The sequence below is a fragment of the Scylla paramamosain genome, chromosome 37 (assembly GCF_035594125.1).
Source record: "Scylla paramamosain isolate STU-SP2022 chromosome 37, ASM3559412v1, whole genome shotgun sequence".
In the NCBI taxonomy this organism is placed as follows: domain Eukaryota; kingdom Metazoa; phylum Arthropoda; class Malacostraca; order Decapoda; family Portunidae; genus Scylla; species Scylla paramamosain.
This window is the reverse complement of record NC_087187.1, coordinates 7,254,326-7,267,500: the sequence shown is the minus strand read 5'-3', so window position 1 is coordinate 7,267,500 and position 13,175 is coordinate 7,254,326. Positions and strand designations below refer to the sequence as shown.

The following is a 13,175-nucleotide window of genomic DNA, read 5'->3' as shown; positions in this document are numbered from 1 at the left end:
TGGAGAAGATGGCATCAAGGTGAGACGCAGATAGCGTGAAGCAACGCCTCCCCCCCCACCCCTTCTCTCTCTCTCTCTCTCTCTCTCTCTTGTGGCGGTGTAGCTTATATTTCTGATTATTGGTAGATAGCAGAAGGCAGTATGTAATGCGCAGTAATGTCTGTGGTCAGGTTTTACTATGCTCGAGCAACACCCCGCCCTGGCGCAGCGACCCCGCCAGGCTACACCAGTCCCGCACCTCCCCACTACACCAGCCTGGAGGAGTGTCTGCGCTACCAGGACCCGGAGTGCACCTTCCTGACAGGTCACCATTATGACCTCACCATCCCTTACTTCTGTGGCCACGAGGACTTCTGCAGGTATATCTTTTATCCCTGCATTTTACAAGGGATAGCGGGCAGAGTTCGTCGCAAAACTTGAAAAATCGCACGTTTTTAGCACCTGCTCTGTTTCCATAATACTATTTCATGATTATTTTACTAATAAAAGAACTTAAGTATTATAATCTCCGTATGTCCTTTCTCACACGGCTATCATCCAATAGAACTAAAATATTTACCTCGTTTTAAGCTTTATTGTTTAAGCATTACTGAAGTTAGTCGGTTAAGAACAACCTCATTCTTGTTTTTCCCGTACTTTTGCACAGAGAATTAAACAATGAAGCAGCACTGAGCCTGGCCAAGAGGCGCGTGGAGGCGTGGTACCCTGTGGTGGGGGTATTGGAGAAGGTGAACGCCACGCTTGCAGTCCTTCAGCATCACCTCCCGCACTACTTTGCTGGTGTGCTTGACCTTTACCATAACGACCTATTAGGTAAATGAGGGAAAGGACGGACAGAATGATAAGTTTTACGTTAGTTAGAGAGGAAGAAAGAATGGTAATTCCATGAATGGGAAGAGCAGGGTAGAAATGACAAAAGCAAGTGTTCATTTGTAAGTGAAGAAAAAAAAAAGATAATTGATGAAGTGAATGATAAAAAAAAAAAGTGCTTCAGACGGTCATATAAGTTGTTAAGCTGTTTTCATTCACCTTTGTCAGTCTGTCCCAGATATTTCAGTCTAAAGCTATGTACCTCATTTCTTTCATTGGTATGTCTCTCTTACATTTTGCAAGAGATAGTGTACAGAGCTCGTCGCAAAACTTGAAAAATCGCTCGAGTTTTTTAGCCCCTGCTGGATAATTACCGCAGTCATAAACTCTCTCAAAGATTACCATTTTCTAACCTAAGGCAGAATTTCTGGGAGTAAAAGAAAAATCCAATTTTACATCTTAAATGAGGGGGGGAAAAATCATGGTGTATAATTCACCACTATTCATTACTGTGAAACTCAGGGCTGAAGGAGACATGTAATTTAGCCCATTTCATATCATCCCATCGTGTTGGCCAATGTATGCTATCTTAAAGTCTTCTATTTGTTGACAGCAAGACCAGTTTTCCCATTACTCTTTTCCTGAGATTTTTCTACAGCTTTTTACTCTAGCAACTTTTGACACAACCTTCAGCTATTTTTCAGTTCACCTCTCGGCAACAAACTCAACACGTATAGTAGTTTTTGTTTTCCTGCTACATATTCACCACACAAGCCTGAACTTCACAGTAACTCCTTCCCTTATATGTTACAACTTCAACCTTTCCTAAATGAGACAAAAATTCTCCACTTTAAAACAACAAAAGTAACAAAAGTGGTAATATTTTTGTACCCTCAGCCTCAGGTCTGGAAAATGCAGAAAACAATTTTAAATGATTTCTTATGGGGGTAATCTTTCTTATGTACTAAAATAAAAACATAAGGCAATCTTTCTTATGTACTAAAATAAATGCAGTTACTAAGCTTGCACAACTAAGAGATAACCCTGTTCTTCTCAGCAGCACCACACTATAACAGGAACCAGCAGCGTCCTCCCACAAGCCCTGAGGTGGAGGCAGCTCTTAAGACCAACCTCTCCTTGGAGTATGACTTTTACAACTACCTGAAGCAGAGACTCGGCAAACAGTTTCAGGAGTTACCAGTGACCTAGTCTATACTATGATTGTTTAAAAGTTGTTTTTTTATGTTCCTGTGATAAATTACATTTTTCTTTGTCTGAGGGAGGTTGGACTCAATGTGATGTAGATTCAAAAGAGGAAGACTTTGTTTTACAATTATTCACTTATATCAGTCAAAAAATAATAAAGTCTGCCACAGTTGCAGATGCAATACTGTGCTTTGGTATGAACAAATCATAGAAGTGCATGGAAATTACTTGCAACCACTTTCCTCACTGTCTTGTAAATGCTGTGATACTGAAAAGAATATAAGTTGTATACAACACATACAAAGAAATTCTTTATTTACTCCTTACTCTCCTTTACAAACCAGTCAGAGGTCTTCTGTAAGACTGTAAATAAATACATAAAGTGGGAGGGACAAAGCTTATAATGATTCTATATGCAGTTTATAATTATAACGAGGGATATAAATTGCGAAGTGTGTGTGTGTGTGTGTGTGTGTGTGTGTGTGTGTGTGTGCCTACCTAGTTGTAAGTCATGTAGCGTGGAGTGGCAGAGAACTTAGCATAAGCCTTGATGACCTTGTTCACTGCATCTAAGAAGTCCTTCTCTGTGGCAACCTTTCTACGAGCACGGATGGCATACATGCCAGCCTCAGTGCACACAGACCGGATCTCTGCTCCTGGATTAGGAAGAAGAGTATGGATGAGTATAGACACAGCGGAGGTATTAAGATACAGAATGAAATAAAAATCTCTGAGAAAAATCATCCTCCTACAAGATTCTACTGCAGGGCAAAAATCTCCCTCATCAGTTGGGGGCTTAATAGACCCATCTGGAGAGAGAGAGAGAGAGAGAGAGAGAGAGAGAGAGAGAGAGAGAGAGAGAGAGAGAGAGAGAGAGAGAGAGAGAGAGAGAGAGAGAGAGAGAGAGAGAGAGAGAGAGAGAGAGAGAGAGAGAGAGAGAGAGAGAGAGAGAGAGAGAGAGAGAGAGAGAGAGAGAAATAAGGATGATATACTGTGATTCCATTTGAAATTTTGAAAGGCAACTCTGAAACTAACACTGCTTAACATATGGAAAAAATTGCCTCCATCTTATTCCCATCAATATCAGTGCTCTTCCTTACCTGTGCTGTTAGGGCAGAGGCGGGCCAGCAGGTCAAATCGGATGTCTCGCTCAACAGACATAGACTTGGCGTGGATCTTAAAGATGTGTGTCCTTCCCTCCAAGTCTGGCAGGCCAAACTCCACCTTACGATCCAGTCTGCCAGGTCGCATGAGGGCTGGGTCAAGGGTGTCAGGTCGGTTGGTGGCCATCAGTACCTGCAAGGAAAGGTATTTGTTCCTTGGGTATAATTCCTGACAAATACTTACCTTAGGAATTTGTACACCTTGACAATGGCTCTGTGCAAATATTTTATTATTTCACATGCACAAGAAACTCAAATTGGAGAGAGAGAGAGAGAGAGAGAGAGAGAGAGAGAGAGAGAGAGAGAGAGAGAGTGAGAGAGAGAGAGAGAGAGAGAGAGAGAGAGAGAGAGATGAGAGAGAGAGAGAGAGAGAGAGAGAGAGAGAGAGAGAGAGAGAGAGAGAGAGAGAGAGAGAGAGAGAGAGAGAGAGAGAGAGAGCCATTAAAACTATCCATATCTGCACACAGTTCATACCTTAATGTTGCCACGAGCATCAAATCCATCTAACTGGTTGATGAGCTCCAGCATAGTCCTCTGCACCTCATTGTCACCCCCTGCCCCCATCATCAAAGCGAGCGCCACCAATGGCATCAATCTCGTCAAAGAAGATGAGACATGCCTTCTTGGTGCGGGCCATCTCAAACAGTTCACGCACCATCCTGGCTCCCTGCACAAAACAACTTGGGTAAAGTCTCTTCTGGAAACTTGAATTTAATATTAAAGATGCTAATAAAGATAGATAGGTATATAGGTAAGAAGTTTGCAAGGGGCAGTGTGGTAGGTACTGAAAAGTCTTCCAGTGGCATTGAAAGATAGAGGAATAAAATTAATGTAGAGTACCAAAAATAGTACAAAGACCACTTTCTTTCCTGAAGGAGAGAATTCAGAATGAAGAATCCCTAAGACATCTTGGAAATCTGCTGTATGAGGCAGGTTACTAACTTACATCAGAGATACTGTGAAGAGAAAAAAATAAATAAATAAAAATAAAATAAATATATATAAAAAAATATAAAAAAAATAATAAAATGAAATAAAATATGGGAAAATGTAATAATCCACCTATACTAAAAAATAAAACAAGTGAAAACAATATAAATTTACATGAAGCCTAAAAGAACTTGCCAAGTCAAGAAGCAGCACATTATATTGCAGAGGAGCACAGTGACTCACCTCTCCCACATACTTCTGCACCAGCTCCGAGCCGATGACCCTAATGAAGCAAGCATCGGTGCGGTTGGCCACAGCACGAGCACACAGAGTCTTGCCAGTACCAGGTGGCCCAAACAGCAGCACACCCTTAGGAGGCTCAATGCCCAGGTTGACGAAGCGTTCTGGCTGTAAGGTGTGTTGATGCAGGTGAATTACAAGACTTAAAAAATACAATGAAAGGGTAAATGAAGAGACACCTAGTTTATATTTTCCCTTCTGATATATTACAAGGTCACCATCAACTCCACAACACTCAACATCAACACTACATTACAACACCATGGAACACAGCAAAAACATCACCACTGCTCACAGTGAAGGGATATTATCACTATAGCAAATGACATTACCACCACTCCTGTCAAGGGGCACCACCTCCACCAGTCATACCACCCAACACCACTGTGAACACCACCTCATCACTCAAATATGAATGGGCAACACCTGACAATACTGCAGACATATCCACCATCCATGTCAAAGGGAAATCACGATCACAACCACACAAACCTGACAACACTTCATACATTACCACCACTCTCATGTCAAGCTGCACTTATCACCATTACTGTATCACTTAATACTGCAGCAGACATCACCACCAGCCATGCCAAAGGGAAATCATCACCAAACCCACACAACCTGACATCATTATAGACATCACCACCATTCTTACCAAAGGGGCACCATCAATGCTATACATCAAAGACCATTAATGCTGAATAGGCAACAACATCACCACCACTTAAGCAATGCTGCAGACATCACCACAAAAGCCACACCACCTGACAACTCTACTGATGTCACCACCATTCTAATAAGACTGCAGATATCACCTCCACCACTACCACCAGTACACAACACAGCAGCCACCACCACCACTCACATGCAGCAGGGGCGTCTCCACCACCTCCCGCAGCTTCTCAATCTGTTCCTTGCAGCCACCCACGTCTGAATAGGTCACGTCGGGCTTCTCCTCCACCTGCATCATGGTGACAGACGGGTCAATCTTGGGTGGGAGTGGAATGTGGATCTGGTACTTGTTTCGGTCCACTCTGAGTGTGGGAGAGGGGGAAAGAAGTATTTATTGCTGGACTATGAAAGAATGACAGTTATTTATTTATTTACTTATTTTTTTTTTTTTTTGTGTGTGTGTGTGTAGATCTCCATCAATATTGTTAAAGATCAAGAAAGAAAGGAAAAAATGTAGGGAGAAAAGTGAAGAAAGAAAAGGAAATTTTGGTTAAAACTCAATAAAATGTTAGACAGTGTATGTACATGAGAGAGAGAGAGAGAGAGAGAGAGAGAGAGAGAGAGAGAGAGAGAGAGAGAGAGAGAGAGAGAGAGAGAGAGAGAGAGAGAGAGAGGAGAGAGAGAGAGAGAGAGAGAGAGAGAGGAGAGAGAGAGAGGAGGAGAGAGAGAGAGAGAGAGAGAGAGAGAGAGAGAGAGAGAGAGAGAGAGAGAGAGAGAGAGAGAGAAAAACAGGTGTTAAGTATCCCAAGAAGAGAATGATCCATGACAAGTAGAGCAATGCAGTGTCCTTACCCAACCCTCATCCCCTCCTCAATGTCTGTTGGGGCCACGGAGTCTGCCAGATCCACCACAAACTTGGCAAACTGCTTCACGTTAATGATGTACTTAGGGTCATCAGAGTCTGCATTGATGATCTTGGTGCAGCGGGCAACCTACATGTGCCAGACGGGAAAGAAAAATGACTACTGGTGAGTAATGAACATGATCCCTTACAAGATTAGTTTTTCTTCCTACAAAATATCTAGGTAAGTCCCTATCCATCTTCCAAGATAAAGTTAAGTGGTCAGTTTTTAGTCACTACAATACTTTTTGCTAATGCACTTATATTTTATTCATATAATTCTAGGTAACTAGTCAGTGATTATGAGTAAAATTATAGTACTGTTGAACATATTTTTAATTTTTATAGCAAAAAATAAAAACAGGAGAAAACCCTCTACAGCACATCCCTGTTTTATACCATGAAATGATTACCAATATGACGTGTCTCCACATGATGCATCCCTCGCATGAAAAAAAAATTGTGAAATTCTGCTGTCACTACCAGGTCAACAAAATCAAACGAGGCATGGAAATAAACCATCAAGTGTGAGATGATTGAAGTGACATTCTACACTAAATAATGTAGATTTATTACAGATAAAAAAATTTTTTTTTTAATTGCCCCTACAAAACTGTGATACATTTTCTGAGGTACAGTAAGACATCAAATATGATATTAAAATAACAGGAAGAAGGGCATCATAAATATTTATGGGAATAAGGGGAGATATCATAAGATAGTAATGTAGCAGAGAATGTGATAATAAAGCAGTAAAAGAATTTGATTATTTTTGAAAGGAGAACATTAAAATAGATATTTTAGTTTAGTGTCTTTTAATCACTGTGTTATTGAGATTGGCCTTCACTGACTTACTCAAATTTCATCATTTGAAATCTCAGAATCAAAAAATATTTTGCTTAATTAATCAACTGATATGTAAAGTTTAACCATCTAAAACTTATTATATCACTGGTGTGAACATCAGACAATGATGAACATGTAACTAAAGCATATCACAAGGAAGATAACTAATGGGTGTGCAAGGGTCTGGGTGACACAGGGTCATAGTGAGTCACCTGGAGGGGCTGCTCATTCTGTAGAGTCTGTTTGTCAGCAGCCAGGTCCCAGAGGGCAGGCACAGCCAGGCCAGTGTCTGACTCCTTGATGCCTGTGAGGTCATTGACTTTCTTGACTGTCTTCTGAATGTCCTCCTCGATGTTCTTGATCACCTTGGTGTATGGCCCTTGACCCTGTGGCAAAATGCATTCTATCACATTTCTCCTTTTCCTTAATTGTTCGATAAAACTGCAGGGTTGGACCTCCTCTCTATTCATTAAAAACACATTGCAACGTGATAGAGTACTTACTATAGAACATGTCTGTGATGTTTTCAATGTGGGGAAGGCTTTTGTAAGGCCGTAGTAATTAAATTAATAGCGCGCTGCCTCCAGAAACTAAGTCCACAATCATCCCAAGGATATAAGTTAGGTTAGGTTAGTAACCTTAAGGGGGGTCCAGGGGGGGACGCAGCCCCCCCGGTTAGGTTAGGTTAAGGTTAGATTAGGTTAGTAACCTTAGGGGGGGTCCAGGGGGGGCACAGCCCCCCCCAGTTAGGTTAGGTTAGGTTAAGTTAGGTTACTAACCTAACCTAACCTTAACCTAACCTAACCCAAGGGGCTGCGCTCCTGGACCCCCCCTAAGGTTACTAACCTAACCTAACTTATATCCTTGGGATGATTGTGGACTTAGTTTCTGGAGGCGGCGCGCTATTAATTTAATTACTACAGCCTTACAAAAGCCTTCCCCACATTGAAAACATCACAGACATGTTCTATAGTAAGTACTCTATCACGTTGCAATGTGTTTTTAATGAATAGAGAGGAGGTCCAACCCTGCAGTTTTACCAATTGTTCTTGGTCATCTTTATCATTAATGGAAAAGAACCAATATAAACCATTTACAAATATGATCATAGGTTAAGTTTGCAAGTCTAGCAATGCAGAAGAGACTGCACACTTGTGTTCACTGATTTAGACTCACAGATACTGACATCTGGGAGAAAGTAGCTAATTAGAGGATTGATTTAAGAATAATGTAAGCAATCTCAGCATAACCCTCAAAAGTTATTTACTGATTAATAAATCTAAAACACAATAAATAACTTTGGTTACTGTGCAGACTGTGTTTCTTATGTAGAGTACATTCCTTACTGCACTGCAGTCATGGTACAAGTACCTAACTACACCAAAGGGTGATACTCACATAGGTCTTCAGCAAGGATATGTCGGCTTCGTCCAGAGCTGAAACAAACATACTTTTTTACTTTATGGACTATAAAGGATTCTTTCCTCTCTAACATGTGAGTTGGACTAGAAAATGTAAGCTCTGTTAACAATGAGAAAATAATGTATCTGATCTGGTATGCCAAGAAATATTATTCAGTTCAGCCCATTACTTGAAAATTTGATGTAAAGGAAATCTGCAAGTACATCCGAGTTCACCATCCATAACTTTACCATCACTATCATTTCATCAGACACACGAGATAGATAGATGGATTGCATGGCGATGACCTGTGAACATGTGTGGGTGTGTTGATGCATGGGTGTCACTAGTTATTGAGAGATGCAGCCTCTACCTACTGCTACCCTGTCTGCCTCATGTTTGGCTTCTTTTTCTTTCCACTATAAGCACAGCACCATCATATACACTCAGAACACTGCAATGGGTTACATTACACAGACAAAGAGTGCAGAGAACTCCCTACTGGATGAAAAGTGGTAGCAGTAAGAGTTAAACTGAATTTTGGAAAGCTCTTCATGACTACAGGCCAAGCAACACAGGACTACAGAATTATTATTATTTTTGTTTATGTAACTATATTTTTTTATGCGGGGTATCAAGTAAATACAGCTCACGGGCCTCAAAGTGACCATAGGGAAAGTGAAGAAAAATGGTAGTATTCTTTGAAACAGCATTTACCTTTTTTTTTTTTTTTAGCAAATGTCAAGAATACTAACTGTTCTAACCGTACAAAAAAAAATAAAGGAAAATAAAAATAAAAAAAATAAAAAATAAATAAATAAATTGACCTGGGATGAAAGTAACCAAACCAATCTAACCTACAGAGTGCATGGAACATAAATAAATAAACCCCAAACCAGCCTGCTGATCCTCAGATACCTCCACCATCACACCTCAGCCCCTCGTCACGCCCGTGCCTCACCCTTAATGGGCTCGTCCTCCGACTTATCCTCGTTGGTCTTCCGCATGTCAGCTCCTAAGTGGTCCGGCATCTTGAGCGTCTACGAAAAGTTTACTATACACAAAACCAAACACAACCTTTCCCTCAGCCTGGCCGCGATGACTCTGAGTTCTGTGTGCTGGTTGGCAAGACTCTCGTACCCCACGACCAGAGTGTTGTACGCCTTTCACGTGCTGTGTCAACTCATATTTTATTGTAAGCTTTATTATTATTCCTTTATTTAAGCTCTGGTGTAAAATAGTAGTTTAAAGTGAGGTACGTAATGGCTGTTGAATAAAGTGAAAGAATTATGAAGTTATCGGATAAGAGGAAAATGTAGGATATACAATTGTTTCCCAACACTTCCATTTACTGTGCTTGATAGGTAATTCAGCAATTTTAATATTATTTTTCTTTACAAGCATTCAGAAGATTTACGAAATCCTTTGCATGGACACATTTTTTTTCCTTTTCTCACTTGCCAAATTTAACAAATTATAGAAAAAATAAAAAAAAAACGTTCAATTGTTATAGAAAAATTGCATTGCAGTGAAAGAGCGTGATAAATGAGATACGTAATACTCATGGAGCTATAATATATACCATTATACTTTCATAATAATAATACCTGACGATAAAGTAACTAAAAATTATGGGAATACACCTCTTTGAGTGAGTTTCATTTACCTTTGTTGATGAATTATTTTAGATTAAGATGATTAAAATGCAATTCAGATTTATATCTATTGGAAAATTAAATGGTAAAAGCCAATTAAACTGAAAAAGTAATGTCACGGCAGTTTTTGGTGATGGTGAAAGTTATCGTACGTATGACATACAGCGGTCCCGTTTGTTTACATCCTGCCAGGTCGAGACTTTCTGTCACATCTCTATATTGTCCAAGGTATGAAGCAATTAATGGGATTGGAAGGTGCAGGGCATGAAATATATGATGATGAAGATTCATGTTATTAACCCTTGTTTTTAACTGACATGGCCGTAGACATACTTAGGCCAGAGGAACTCATTCATGCATCCTTTGAGTGTCATGGGACTTGAATTTGATTTTAATTTTCCGATAAGAACAAATGGCTTGCAAGGTGGAGTGAACTGCCGCGAAGCCATCAACGATAGATGATCATCAATTGAACTGGCGAGTAGCGAACTTTTGGGGTTCTCCCCTAACTCAAGCCAGTGAGTTGGAATAAACGAAAGTTCAAGTTTAATAAAAATGGCTAGAGTTGGTCGTTCAGAATGGCCCGAGTTGGTTAAGCTAATGGTCTGAATTGGTACTTCAAAATGGCCTGAGTTGGTATTTCAGAATGGTTCGAATTGTTATGAGATGAAGTTCCAAGTTGGTATTTCAGAATGGTCCAAGTTGGTTGAGATTACAGTCCATGTTGGATTCAACCCGCTGTGGGAGTTAATTGGACGAAACACATTATTTTTTTCTCTCCCCCTTTTTTTTTTTTTTCATTATTTCATGGATTTTGCTTAAATATATACATGGATTTTCTGGTATTGTTCCAGTAAATAACACTACAGGTAACTTCTGACTTATTTCAAGGGAAAGATTTTGTCATTCCAAATATTTTGAAAGTTTGGGTAGGACTGCAAATTTGGATATGACCTTTATTTTACTATTGAAAATAAATGGAGGGAACTGGCCCCGGTTTGGAGTTAGTTAAGTAAGATTTGATTTTAAAATAATTTTTACTGATCATCAGGAGATTGTTAGGTGGCAATTAGGGGACTATGGCTGGCACTTGTGGGATGTTATGTGAGTGATAAGGTTCTTGATGTATGTAGAATTTAATGGGGTTGTGAAGTGACAAGCTAAAAAAAAAAAATAGATTTAAGAAAGAGGTAGGAAAGAATTGGTTCTCAAATAGTGGTAGATGAAAGGAATGTGCTCAGTAATCAGGTTGTTAGTGCTGAGTCATTAGGAAGCTTTAAAAGAAGATCAGACAAATTTGCGAATGGTGATGATAGGTGGAAATAGGTAGCCTAGGTGTGCTTCATACAGGGACTCCCACATGTAGGCCTGATGGCTTCTTGCAGCTTTCTGTGTTTTCTAATGTTCTTATGTTCTTAAGTGGCAAACCCGACTGTTGTAGGTCAAGCTTGAAAATAAATGTTATTCTTGTTTCACCATCCAGATGACACCAGTGGGAGACACCAGCACCTGCTACATCTGCAATGATAAGCGCCGGACAGCAGACACTGATGCGGCTGTCACCCCAACAAGATCCCCAGCTGACTCAGAAACCCTGAAGGAGACCCTCATCCGTGCTCTTTCCCATGGACATGTGGAGGACTTAGTGAGTGACCCAGAGAAAGAATCACGGATAAGCAGTGGTGTGTGTGTGGTGTCTCTGAACTCAGGTTGTGATGGAGGGCTGGAGGCAGTGAGTGACAGGGTGGTGGATGACCATGTTGTGATCTGCAGGAGGTGCACAGGTCTGCTGAAAGATTTTGAACACCATGAGCGCACAGCAGGAAAGGTAGCAGAGGAGATCAGGAGGTTCTTGATGCGTCAGATGGAGGCACCTGAGGAGGAAGTCTCAGGTGTGGTCTCAGCATCTACCCACAGATCTCAGAGCTCCATGAAGAAGACAGTTGGAAGGACTCACAGTGAAAGGCAGGGCATCATGGCAGCCCTCAGAGCACTCAGGAAGTCAGGCATGACAGATGCTAAGAGACGAGGAAGAAAAAGGAAAAAAGACTTAGCTTCTGAGGGAATGAAAACAGAGGAGGAGGAGAAGAAGGAGGAGGAGGAGGAGGAGGAGGAGGAAGAGGAGGAGGAGGGTGATGATGTCAAGAGCACAGAGATAAAGGAAGAAACTGTTGGAGAGGAAAGACAGCAGGAAGCTACAGCAGCTAGACAGAGTCAAAGGATCCAGAGGAGAAGAGAGGATGGTTTGGTCATGCGCTGGGGAGATGCCTTGTATGAAAATGAGGATGATGACAAGTCAGGGGAGGATGATTTTTCTGATTACTCTTCAGATGTTTTGCTTAAGGATCGGCCATATGTGAGGAGAGGGAGGGGCAGAAAAGTTACCCGCATTGTGAGGTCTACATCACCAGGCAGGGCTGAGTATGAGATGGGGATCAGACTACAGTGTCCATTTTGCTTCCGCTATTACATCCCAATGAGCTCCCGTATGCATGGCTGCACGTCTTACAAAAATCAGCTGCGATGTCACACATGTAATGTATTTTTCACCACCTACATTAGGTTGGAGAGGCATTTGGAAGTGATACACTTGAAGCAGAAGAAGTTTACCTGCCCCACAGAAGGCTGCGACTTCACTTGCATTGCAGAAGCAACCCTCATAATACATAAACATTTCCATGTTATTGAGTCCTTTTCTGGAGGGAAGAGCAAGGGGGCAGAGTCAACACAACAAAAGGAGACTCTGCAAAATACAGTGAGGAATGAAGAGGTTATAGTTTTAGATGATGAACATGATGCTCCAAAGATTGCTGACAGGGTCTCATTCCTGCTGGATGAGAAGAGCTTCCTCTCTGATGGCCACCCTCTCCACATCACCACAGATAAAGTTCCCAAGGATGCAGAGGACGATTGTAAGATCCTGCGCTTTCAAGGGCATGAGAAAAATGAGGAAAACCCATCATGTCCAAGTGACAGATTGGAAACTGGTACATTAAATCCTGATAAAGGTGAATGTGAGACTCTTGCGAAAAGTAATTTCATTTTGGAGTGTCCGATATGTGACATCACCTTGGCATCCACCAAGAGTTACCAGGAGCATGTACAAGAAGTGCACCATCTACGAGTATTAACCAAAATTATTGATGAGGACGGAACAATCAAAGAGTCTTGGAAGGCACCAGGCTCGGAGCCTTTGACAAGAACAGTGAAGAAGTATTATAGGGTAAAAAAAAACTTCATTGCAGCTCCAAAGGGTTTGGATTAAGGAAGGAAGGAAAGGAAGAAAAC

The 13,175-nt window shown here is 41.0% G+C and overlaps 3 protein-coding genes across 7 annotated transcripts in view; 2 read left to right on the top strand and 1 right to left on the bottom strand.

Moving 5' to 3' along the window:
- LOC135091461 (heparan sulfate 2-O-sulfotransferase pipe-like) overlaps nt 1-2,324 on the top strand; it is a 6,323-nt gene extending 3,999 nt beyond the window's left edge. For 3 of the 5 annotated variants that reach the window (XM_063989113.1, XM_063989114.1, XM_063989115.1), the window contains 4 exons: nt 1-19; nt 171-359; nt 647-813; nt 1,868-2,324. The exon at nt 1-19 is cut by the window's left edge and continues 142 nt beyond it. In XM_063989113.1, the coding sequence (XP_063845183.1) occupies nt 1-19; nt 171-359; nt 647-813; nt 1,868-2,019 (527 nt within the window). In that variant the 3' untranslated portion in view covers nt 2,020-2,324. The remainder of the gene's footprint in view (nt 20-170; nt 360-646; nt 814-1,867) is intronic. The other 2 variants (XM_063989117.1, XM_063989118.1) reach the window with 1 other exon arrangement.
- Nucleotides 2,315-9,365, bottom strand: LOC135091459 (26S proteasome regulatory subunit 7-like). The gene is given in 10 exon segments (XM_063989110.1): nt 2,315-2,672; nt 3,117-3,312; nt 3,654-3,740; nt 3,742-3,846; nt 4,353-4,517; nt 5,278-5,446; nt 5,937-6,076; nt 7,044-7,217; nt 8,230-8,267; nt 9,194-9,365. Coding segments are annotated over 10 exon segments (1,302 nt in total). The 5' UTR covers nt 9,264-9,365; the 3' UTR covers nt 2,315-2,514.
- A 650-nt stretch (nt 9,366-10,015) lies between these two features.
- On the top strand, nt 10,016-13,152 carry LOC135091455 (uncharacterized). The gene is made up of 2 exons (XM_063989105.1): nt 10,016-10,115; nt 11,371-13,152. Exon 2 carries the CDS (start codon nt 11,371-11,373, stop codon nt 13,150-13,152), a length of 1,782 nt encoding a protein of 593 aa, XP_063845175.1. The 5' UTR covers nt 10,016-10,115.
- Nucleotides 13,153-13,175: the final 23 nt, after the last annotated feature.